This window comes from Macrobrachium rosenbergii, chromosome 3 (assembly GCF_040412425.1).
Source record: "Macrobrachium rosenbergii isolate ZJJX-2024 chromosome 3, ASM4041242v1, whole genome shotgun sequence".
NCBI classification, from domain to species: domain Eukaryota; kingdom Metazoa; phylum Arthropoda; class Malacostraca; order Decapoda; family Palaemonidae; genus Macrobrachium; species Macrobrachium rosenbergii.
The window spans coordinates 60,107,967-60,119,997 of record NC_089743.1 but is presented as its reverse complement, the minus strand read 5'-3'; the positions used below and the strand labels follow the sequence as shown (position 1 = coordinate 60,119,997).

Below are 12,031 nucleotides of genomic sequence, written 5' to 3'. Positions count from 1 at the left end.
AACAATTGCACAAGATGGGCATATGTGGAAGAATGATCAGGTTTATATATTCCTTTTTAACAGACAGACATTTTAAGGTAAGAGTGGGAAACTCCTCCCAACCTTTTATGCAGGAGGAAGGAGTTCCCCAAAGAAGCGTTTCAAGTGTAACACTTTTTTCAGTGGCAATAAATAGTGTGCTTGAAAAAATCTCACCCCTTGTTAAATGCTCGCTTTTAGTCGATGACCTTGCAATATACTGCACAGGATATGATTCCTTGTCTGTATGTAAACATTTGCAAAGGTCTATTAATGCTATTGCTAAGTGGGCTGATGAGAATGGTTTCAAATTCTCCTCTTCCAAAACAGTTGCAGTAAGATTCATCAGGTGCCGGCGTGTGGAAGAGGTTCCTACACTTAGTTTAAAAGGGTCCATCCTTCTTTACGAAAGTGAAGTTAAATTTCTGGGGATGACTATTGACCATAAATTAACATGGGCTAGCCACATAAATGCCCTAAAGTTTAATGTTAAACAACCCATGAATATTTTAAAGGTTGTTTCTGAATTTAGTTTGGGGGGCTGATAAGAAATCGCTTCTGATGCTATATGACACTCTGTGTCGATCTAAACTAGACTATGGCTGTCAACTTTATTCCTCAGCCTGTAAAACCAAGCTAAAGGAACTGGATGTTGTACACAACATGGGGTTGAGAATATGCTCAGGGGCTTTTAGAACTTCGTCTGTTGGAAGCATATATGTCGACACAGATCAGTTTCCCCTTGATCTAAGAAGGCAAGAGCTAGAGTTGCGATATATGGCTAGATTGAAAAGTGCTCTCAAAAATCCCACCTTTCAAGCATTACAGGAAACAGACTCTCGTCGTTTTTCTGGTACAAGAGCTTCTAAACCATTCCAAATTCGACTGAATGAGGATGTTAGGAATAATCATCTTAAATCCCAGAAAGTCCTGGAAGTAGAATATCCTGTAAATCCTCCATGTCTTATTCCAGAAGCATCAGTATGTAAGAAATTGTTTAACAAAAAGGACTGCACTGAAGAAGAGATTAGGGGAAAATTCGTAGAGCACGATGTTATCCATGCTAATTTTACAAAGATATATACAGCGTACACAGCTAAATTACCTGACTCTGCATCAATATTTACTACCGAATTAACAGCTGTAGTCTCTGCCCTAGATTTAGTTTTTCAAAGTAGTGACTCTAATTTTGTCATATACTCAGACTCTAGAAGCACTTTAGAAGCTATTAAAAAATTTAATAGCTTTCATCCATTAATTCAAAAAGTTCAGGAGTGGCTTTTTCGTATATATTGTCGGCGTAAATCAGTCTCTTTCTGTTGGGTCCCTTCTCACGTGGGGATTTGCGGAAACGAGATGGCAGACAGGGAAGCGAAAGCTGCTAGTATTTTATCAGAAACCTCTTTCAGAAAAGTGCCTCATACAGACCTAAAAGGTCCTATTAGATCTTATGTTTTAAGTAAATGTTAAGAAAGGTGAACTTCTCCTCTTCTTGCCAGTAATAAGAAATATAGAAATGTTAGGGGTAATATACTACCGTGGTCTTCGTCATTCCAACTTAACAGACGAAGAGAGGTTATTTTAACCAGACTAAGGATTGGACACACTCGTTTAACTCATCAGTTTATTTTAGAAGGAAGCAGCCCTCCAGAGTGTGCTTACTGTGACGAGACACTAACAGTGGAGCACATTCTGGTGGTGTGCCCCAGATATTTTAACCAAAGAGAAAGATGTTTCCCTCTCTGATATTTTGGGAGATGAAGCAGATATTTCTGCTATCATCTCTTTTTTAAAGTGTGTTAAAATTTTTAATGATGTTTAATTTATTTCTTAATATATTTATTATTACATCACATAGAATTTTAATGACATTAGATTTTTTATTTTGTATATATCACATCATTCATTAAACTTCATACCTTTATTTATTGGTCACATCACTTCATTTTATTTGTCACATCACTTCATTTTATTTATTAATAATCATTTCCTTCATGAATTCGTAACCTAAACATAATTTATTTTCTCTTCATTACGGCGCTGAATGGCCTTCTTGGCCCCAGTGCCTGGGCTTTTGTCCTAAATATCACACATCCATCCATCTTAGTGTCTCTCACTCTCTGTAAAGTTCCTGAGTGTCTCTCAGTCTCTGTAAAGTTCCTGAGTGTCTCTCAGTCTCTGTATAGTTCCTGAGTGTCTCTCAGTCTCTGTAAAGTTCCTGAGTGTCTCTCAGTCTCTATAAAGTACCTGAGTGTCTCTCAGTCTCTGGAAAGTTCCTGAGTGTCTCTCGGTCTCTCTAAAATCTCTTCGTGTCTCTCATTCTCTGTAAAGTTCCGGAGTGTCTCTCAGTCTCTGTAAAGTTCCTGAGAGTCCAGTCTCTATAAAGTACCAGAGTGTCTCTCAGTCTCTGGAAAGTTCCTGAGTGTCTCTCGGTCTCTCTAAAATCTCTTCGTGTCTCTCAGTCTCTGTAAAGTTCCTGGGTGTCTATCAGTCTCTCTAAAGTCTCTTAGTGTCTCTGTAAAGTTCCTGAGTATCTCTCAGTCTCTGTAAAGTTCCTGAGTGTCTCTCAGTCTCTCTAAAGTCTCTTAGTGTCTCCCAGTCTCTATAATATTCCTGAGTGTCTCTCAGTCTCTCTAAAGTCTCTTAGTGTCTCTCAGTCTCTGTAAAGTTCCTGAGTGTCTCTCAGCCTCTCTAAAGTCTATTAGTCTCTCTTAGTGTCTCTCAGTCTCTCTAAAGTTCTTGAGTGTCTCTCAGTCTCTATAAAGTCTCTTAGCTTCTCGTAGTGTCTCTCAGTCTCTGTAAAGTTCCTGAGTGTCTTTCAGTCCCTATAAAGTCTCTTAGTCTCTCTTAGTGCCTCTCAGTCTCTCTAAATTTCCTGAGTGTCTCTCACTTTCTCTAGAGTTCCTGAGTGTCTCCCAGTCTCAATAAAGTCTCTTAGTGTCTCTCAATCTCATTAAAGTCTCTTTCTCTTGGTGTCTCTCAGTCTATAAAGTTTCCTACTGTGGTCTCTCTCTCTCTCTCTCTCTCTCTCTGTGTGTGAGGGTTGCATGTGAGACAAAGAGACTTTACAGAGACTGAGATACACAAAGAGGGAAAGAGAGACTGAGAGAGAGAGAGAGAGAGAGAGAGAGAGAGAGAGAGAGAGAGAGAGAGAGAGAGAGAGAGAGAGAGAGAGAGAGAGAGAGAGAATTACATATACAATCGTTAAAAAGAACAATAATAAAAGAGTAGCTGTGTCACAAAGGCGTAGCCCAGTAAAATAAGAGAAACAAAATCAACCTTATTGAGTAATATAATAAGGACGAAAATAGCTTGAAGCCTTAACTGCTTAACGGTCTCTTCACCACCACCCCCGCCCCCCAGATTTTTACAGGACAAAATTCCAGTTCGCTGCGCAACTTTTCATATTTTATATCAACTTTTTAATATTTTATTTATATGAAAGGTATTTTAAATATATACTGAAGTACAGAGGAATGAATGCTGAATAAATATGTTAAGTTATATAAAATCGATTATAAATACGAGGAAAAGGGAAAAGTAATAAGTAAATATATATTTGTAATTATAACAAGCAATTCGAGAGGTTATTGTGGTTATTAGAATTACATATCTGACATATGTCATATTTCATTTATGCCACATTTAAATAAACTACGTTTCTTAGTAAATCTAAGATAATTCCCAATATATATATCTCTGTCGCACATGAAAGGAGTGTTGTTGCGAAATCTCAGTGCGATCAAACCAGACGCAAACATCATCGATAAGTACCTGTGTAGTGTCTTAAAGACAGTGCGTCATCATACATTAGCATGCGTTTGCATAAACTCAGCGTTCTCCTTTTGATCAGAGCTGGAGGCAAAGTCACGTAGCCGTGGGAAGTCCTTGGGAACGAGGTCATATGTTTGTTCGTGTGTGTGAATCTTAGTCTTGCTATGTAAAAGTGTGAAAGCTTAGATATTAGATCGACATGGGAGATCATCCTGTGCAGACCAATTGTATTCTTTTGTATATAGTCTTTATACTAAATACAAGAAAAACCACTATGGAGTTTGTCTGAAATCCTGCAGAACATTGGTCTGATCTTCCAAAAACAGTCTTATTCTACAGCCATGGAGAAAATGAAGATGTCACAACCAAACTCTGACTGAGTTCCAAACACAGTCCTTATAACCAAACACCAGGGGGAATTTCTGATGAAATACCTTCCTATAACAGGTGGTGGCAGCGGTCAACAGCGGTCAACAGCGTACAACAGTATACACAACAGCGGTCACAACAGAGCTTTCTGGCAGCACCTCTGCATGGCGTCTACATTGGTAAACGGAAGCTCCGATACGGCGAGATGCCCAAAAAACCATAGACAATTGTCATCTTCATAAACGACATGGTTACAGTCGGACGGACAACTCGATGCATCAAAACGTCTTGGAAGCGGAAAGAAAACAATCAACAACGAAAAAGCGAGGAAAACATCTGACCTTCACAACACATCTTCCCCAACGCATGGCAGAGAGAGAGAGAGAAATCTACACAAATCTACGCAACATTGCACATCAACACTCCACGATGTTCCTTGAGGGTTTCTGCAATCAACATTCATCAACATAAGAAGTTCAACATCCACAATAACATCCCTTTGATGACGTGTATCTAGCCAGACGGAAGTTGGACAGCAGAGGAACCTCGTCGACCTACTTACCATAATCCAATAAAAAGCTAAGTACAGCCATTATTTATAACAGTTGGTATATTCATTTACAGTGTTCGGGTCTCGAGTGGCAGGTTGCTGATATAAGGTGAGCAGTGCCGTAGATTAATACCTTTGCCTTGCAGACATAGCGGTTCCTGATACCTCATTTTTTTTTCATACTTTTGTGTTCTTTTATTTTTTACGCCTGACACGTTGTTAACTCTGTTCTTTTTCAGGAAAGTGCATTTATTACTTTTCATTATTGTATTTTATGATGCATTTTTCATAAGTGATGTTATTTTTTAGCGGTTATATGAATCTCGGTTGTTATTTACTTGCGTTCCTGGTTTAGATTTATGAGGTTACGTAGCAGCCGTGTTTATTCATATAGGTTTCAAGATCACTTAGAGAGTAGGCGTGCGGATAGGAAACTTAGTAGGAAAATGACTCCTCCAACCCCAAGTGGGAGCGACCCCACCACTTCCCCACAGAATCCTGTAGTTACGGTAGTTAATGCTAGATCGCCAATTGTACCATTCGCAGGTCGTGTCAATGGATTTTTGACGCAGGGTGTCGAATCTTGGATTTCGTCTATAGACGTACACCTCACGGCAAAATCCATTACCGATCCGTCTTTACAATTGCAAGAGGCAAAGAGTTTCATAGATTTTGCTAAGGGAGATGCAGGTGCGTACTTGCGGGGAATATCTTTTAAAGAAACAAACACTTGGGATGGTTTCAAAGCCAATCTGCGTTCCATTTATGGGAGTGAGGGTGCATTGATGAAGTTCTTGCTTTACGCAACATCATAAGACTCACATCTATGACTAATCTAAGTATAGCAGATAGGGCAGCTCTGATAGGAGATAGGCTCGAAGAGTATAAAGGACAGATTGATGGCTCAAGTTGGGTCAATGGTAATCTGCATATCAGTTCCAAATCTGTCTGCAGGTTATTCTATTTAACACTTGTAACAGCGATGTTACCTGAACCTTTGGTTAAGTGTTTTGATGAGAAATTACAATCAGATAGCTCAGAATTAGATATCTATAGGCAAGTTCGGAAACACTTGTCCAAGTGTACAGATCTCGATCCTTCTCTAATTCAGGATTTTACAAAGCAAGAAAACAAAAATCATGCGTCTACATCACCGCAACAGGTTAACTTAGTCACTAATAATCCATCAGCAGTCATTTGTTTTAACTGCAAAAGACCAGGTTATATGATAAATGAGTGTAGATCCCGCTATTGTTCAATCCATAACAGTACGAATCATAAGTATAGTCATTGCAATGCAAGGAAGAAGAATTTAAACAGTAACACAAACATTCAAAATACTGGTAATGACGCTAAAAAGCAACAGTACCATGGGGGAAAGAACAAACATTACAAGCAGAACAGTAATGCAGGTCAGAAACAAGTACATTCAAATCGTTCCTCGGGAAAGCCAACTTCAGGCTCAGCAGTTCCAAACAAACATGCGTCAGTGAATTTTCCGAATGCCGGCGGGCAGACAAACACCACATAGCCAGCTTAAAGGGGGAGGAGAGTGATACTGGGTTATCATCACTTTTTGAATCAGATAATAAGTTTAATGTTCTCCAAGATATGTGTGAAGACAAGAATTTTCCAGAAATCGAGGTAGTGTCTCCCAAACATGCAGAGCACGGTCCCGTAGATTTTTGCAAAATACACGCTATTATTGGCTCAGAAGAAGTTAGACCCACTTTGCATGCAGTTAGCTTAGAACATAAGCATTTCACCTTGTTTTTTGATTCAGGTAGTCCACGTAATATAATGGATTTACGTACCCATCACCTTTTATTTTCAAGATTTCCCATCGAACGCTCCGATGTTCGTTTGTCAGGAATAGGCAATAATGAATTAGATGTAATTGGTACATCTCAGATACAATACAGGTTGGGGCAACGTACTTTTACGGATACCTTTATCATTGTTGGCAATATTAATATGTACCCAGTAGTTATTATGGGGTATCCATCAATGTCATTACATAACGTAATTTTAACACCCGCAAAACACGGAGTGTTTATAAAAGGGAAATTCTATCGGTCTTCACACACATTGAAATCTGTTTTGGATCAGAAGGAGACAGAGAGTAAGAAGATAACGTATATCGAAGAGCCAGTCACTTGTCTCATAAGCGATGATATTGTTACAGCAACCCAACATAACTCTCAGGCACCCGTCCTTGCTGCGTTCGCACAAACTATTGAGCCAAACACACCATCGTATCTCACGGTCAAGGTTAAAAGAAAATTGCCAGGCTCAGAGGTTTTAATTCTTCCTGATACTCTAAAGATCAATGGGCTTTCAGTCACGCAAGCATTATACACAGTAAATTCTGATCATCGGGTTAACATTGAAGTTTTTAATCACTTAAATGCTGCTTTAACAGTACATGAAAATCAACATATTGTCAATATCGAAGCATATAAACATCGAATCCTTACAGTTGCTGAAATTAACTCCACTGAATCAGCAACAGACGAATCTCTTTAAAAAAAAAGGTAATTAAAGGCAAAATCGAAGCAGACATTTTAGATAGGGATATAAGCAAGAAATTTTTTGATCTTTTATCCAAATATAGTGATGTTTTTTCTACTAGTACTGGAGCTTTAGGCAAAACGGAAGTCATCGAACATCAAATTCGTTTAAAGGATAAGGACCAGGTCATTTACGTGCCTTCATATCGTCTACCGGCCAAATTTCTGAATGAAATCAATGTTGAGGTAGATAAAATGTTAAAAGAGGGGGTTATTAAGAAATCTAACAGCCCTTATAATTTTCCCTTGATAGTAGTACCAAAAAAGGATAAAACCTGGAGGATTTGTGTTGACTTTCGCAAGCTCAACGACCAAACTATCCCTGATCGTTTCCCAGTACCTTGCACAGATGATATTTTGTCTCTATTAGGACAGAATAAATTTTTACTTCCTTAGACTTACTTAAAGGCTTTCACCAGATACCCTTAGCTAAGGATAGTACCCAGTACATTGCTTTTAGTACAGCTAGAGGTCACTATGAATTCCTACGTATGCCATTTGGGCTACGTTGTGCTCTATTACGTTCACTAGAATGATCAATATAGTGTTCGGAGATTTACTGGGGAATATTCTCCATGCTTATATGGATGATTTAGTTATATTTTCCAACACCTTGGAGGAGCATTTAAGTAAACTAGAGATAGTCCTTCAAAGGTTAAGAGAACATCATCTAAAAGTAAAAATTTCTAAATGTGAGTTTTTAAAGACGAATTAGTTTATTTGGGTTTCATGGTATCTCGGCAAGGTCTTAAAGTAGTCCATGATAAAATCTCTGCTATTAGTAAATTTCCCGTTCCTACTAATGTTAAAGCCATACAGCAATTTCTCGGGGTTTCGGGTTATTATCGTCGGTTTATCCGAGATTATTCAGTAATAGCAGCTCCTTTAACTGATCTCATAAGGAAGGACGTAACTTTTAAATGGGAATCCCAACATCAAATTGCTTTTGATACCTTGAAAGAAAAAATCAGTTCTGCTCCTATTTTAAAGTTTCCCGATTTTACTAAAGAGTTTATTATTGCAACCGACGCATCAGATCAAGGAGTAGGAGGTGTGTTACTCAGTGGCATGACAATAAGTTTTTCCCCATTGCTTTTTATTCTCGCAAATTAAAAATGTCAGAGAAGAAATGTGCAGTAATAGATAAGGAATGCCTCGCCATTGCTAATTCGTTGGTACATTTTAAATATATAATCTATGGGTATAGTGTCAAGGTTTTAACTGATCACAAGCCCCTTACTGACTTTTAAAGGTTTCAATCATAGTCCTAAAAGAACTCGGTGGCACATGATTATCCAGGACTTTGGAGCTAAAATTGGATACTTACCCGGTAAAGCAAACGTAATCGCAGATGCGCTATCTCGTAACCCAGTACCAACACACTCAATACCTTTCGCTGATCTAGAAGAAATTCCAATTCCTTCGCAAGCTATGAAAATTGCTATCGAAAATGGTCAATCTTTAGCCCAAACAACAGAGAATATTACAGATATAGAATGGAATCTAGATTCAGTACGACAAGAACAAATGAAAGATCAGAAATTAAGAGTAATAATAGATGCATTAAATAGGAATCCAGATGATAAGGAATATGTGAAATATACGAATCAATATTTCTTGATTAAGGATAACATTCTATGCCGATCCGTGGCTAGGAGAACCAGGAGTTCAACACAGTTAACTAACGACCAGGTGGTTGTACCTATCACATTAATCCCAATCGTTCTGAAATGGCTTCACAACCATCCTCTGCATGGTCATCCTGGGTTCGAAATAACCTCTCAAAGGCCAAGTCATTATTTTACTGGTCTACTATGTTAAAAGATATTAGGACATATATTAAAAACTGTGATATATGTTTCCGTCACAAGGGCCATACTAAGAATCCTGTAGGTCTCGGAACTTATCCCGTGCCTAGCAAACCTTTTGAAAGGGTACACCTTGATTTATTGACAGGTTTTTACGAGACAGACCGGGGAATAAAAACCTCTTGGTTATAATTGACGCCCTTACACGGTATACTGAATTAATACCACTAAAAAGTAAAACAGCCATTGAGTGCGCTAGGAAGTTTTACGAGTGCTATTTATGCAGACATGGAATTCCAAATATAATAATCTCTGACTCAGGTGAAGAATTCAATAATCACTTCCTTAACTCATTGTGCGAAATTCTGCAAATAAAGAAAGTCAATACGATGATATACCATCCTGAATCTAATGGATTGGTAGAACGGGTTAATAGAAAGGTGCTAGACATACTGCGTGTAAACATAGGCGGTATGGACCCAAACTGGGATATTGCAATACCCACTGTGTCCAGTACCCTAAATAACAATTATCATACTTCAATCCGTATGTCTCCCCATGAAGCTGTATATGGGATACCTGCTAGGTCACCTTTTCACATCTTATCCCCGACATCTAGTTTATCAGATCCATTGAAGGATATAATAGATGTTAGCCGAAGTAGATATCAAACACTTTATCAATAATCTGTCAGCTCTAGTATTGGTTTCCGCCAATAAGGAAGCTTTTACGGTAGTCCGAGACCAAGCACTGTTAAATGATTGCCATGATGCTATGAATAATGTAGTGTGCAGGATCGATTTGTTTGAATTCTTAAATGTATCCATTACGTCATTGAATTCATGCGAATTGGACTTGGTACTTAACAGAACCTCTCCCCATACACATGAACATTGTTTGGCTGGTTTAGTACGGTATCATGACAATCAGTTTCGTCACAGGCTCGTGAATGGCACGTCATTCGTCTTCTCTGCAGAACCATACATCGTCACTTGCCCAGATGGTACTAGGACAACAGGACACATGTTCGTCGTTAATGATGGCTGCACTGCAACAACGTCGTCACTCTTCATCCGAGCTAGCACATCGATCATCCGAGGGCGTAACTTCTTCATCAACACGTCGTGGGGAAACACTAGGCTGCAAGGTCTAACAATTCCCTACAGCAGGCCCATCGAAAACGCTATTGCATCATTAGACTTGCTGTCTCCTGCGAGCCATTCTTCTGATCACCATGATTTTCTTCTCATCTACACATTAATTGCCGTTGGTATGTTGCTGGGAGCCGTAGGTGTAATCGTCAGTGTAATGTTTTGGAAAAAAGCACGAGAGATGGAGGAGACCATTGCGAAATCTGCTGATTCTCAAAGGTCAACGTTGGACTGGCGCAATTATATGTTCCGAGTTCGATAATGGAATTACTGGCCATTTTTTCAGTAAAGCTCGAATACACAGAGAAAGACTGAAAAGGTTCTATTTTCGGTGGTAATGTATGTGAGGAAGAGCTGAACATTTCTGGTGTTATCATTTATCTACATTTATTTCTTTAATAACCTATACTACATATGTATGTATCAATTGCGTGTAGTAGCATGTTGTTCATTCAACATTTTGCATTTAGTAATTTGGTTGTCCATGCTGATTAATCTATCAGGATAACTGTTTGTTTATATAAACCTACCATATGGTTATTACCTTTGGATACATTTTTTAAGCATTGATTTCAATCTCTATCATTGCAAGTGTATTCATATAATCTGTGCACAAATGTTTTTACTTCGTATACGAATTGCATTATCATTTCAGGATTGCATTATCATTTCTGAATTGCATTATTTTATTTGATTTATCCGGATTACATTATCTGTATATGATTTATATGTTAATCATTAGCATTGTCAGTATAATCAGTATTTGAGTTATATAACTTACCTTTTTTTGTCACTTTGCTACATTTTAGTAAGACTTGTGTTCACAAATATGCAACATATTTCAGTATTTGCTGTCTTCAGTAATTACTATGTATCTCATTCACATTTTGAGTATAATGATATTTGGAAGCGTATATTTTCTTTTGCTTTCTGAGAATTTATGCTTAGCTGGTGAATGCCTGTTTTGATGATTTCGTTCCTATTGTGTTTTACGTGGCCGAGCAAATGTCATATTTCATTTATGCCACATTTAAATAAACTACGTTTCTTAGTAAATCTAAGATAATTCCCAATATCTCTGTCGCACATGAAAGGAGTGTTGTTGCGAAATCTCAGTGCGATCAAACCAGACGCAAACGTCATCAATAAGTACCTGTGTAGTGTCTTAAAGACAGTGCGTCATCATACATTAGCATGCGTTTGCATAAACTCAGCGTTCTCCTTTTGATCAGAGCTGGAGGCAAAGTCACGTAGCCGTGGGAAGTCCTTGGGAACGAGGTCATATGTTTGTTCGTGTGTGTGAATCTTAGTCTTGCTATGTAAAAGTGTGAAAGCTTAGATATTAGATCGACATGGGAGATCATCCTGTGCAGACCAATTGTATTCTTTTGTATATAGTCTTTATACTAAATACAAGAAAAAACCACTATGGAGTTTGTCTGAAATCCTGCAGAACATTGGTCTGATCTTCCAAAAACAGTCTTATTCTACAGCCATGGAGAAAATGAAGATGTCACAACCAAACTCTGACTGAGTTCCAAACACAGTCCTTATAACCAAACACCAGGGGGAATTTCTGATGAAATACCTTCCTATAACACATATATTGACGAGTAGATTCCATACATATGTATATAAATCTGGTATAAAGTGGCAAGGATATTCTATACATATGTATACAGTATATGTATACGTATACATCATTAAGTATTGTAATAAAATTACTTCATGAAGTGTAAAGTTTGAAATTTTTTAACTTAAAAACTGAAGTCCCAGTTCGCCACACTTGTT

At 38.1% G+C, this 12,031-nt stretch overlaps 1 protein-coding gene across 1 annotated transcript in view; it reads left to right on the top strand.

Annotated features, from left to right (window-relative positions):
• The first annotated feature begins 681 nt into the window (after positions 1 to 681).
• Positions 682 to 12,031, top strand: part of LOC136851445 (uncharacterized) — a 39,232-nt gene continuing 27,882 nt past the window's right edge. The window contains exon 1 of the mRNA XM_067125537.1: positions 682 to 915. Within this exon, the coding sequence (XP_066981638.1) occupies positions 682 to 915 (234 nt within the window). The remainder of the gene's footprint in view (positions 916 to 12,031) is intronic.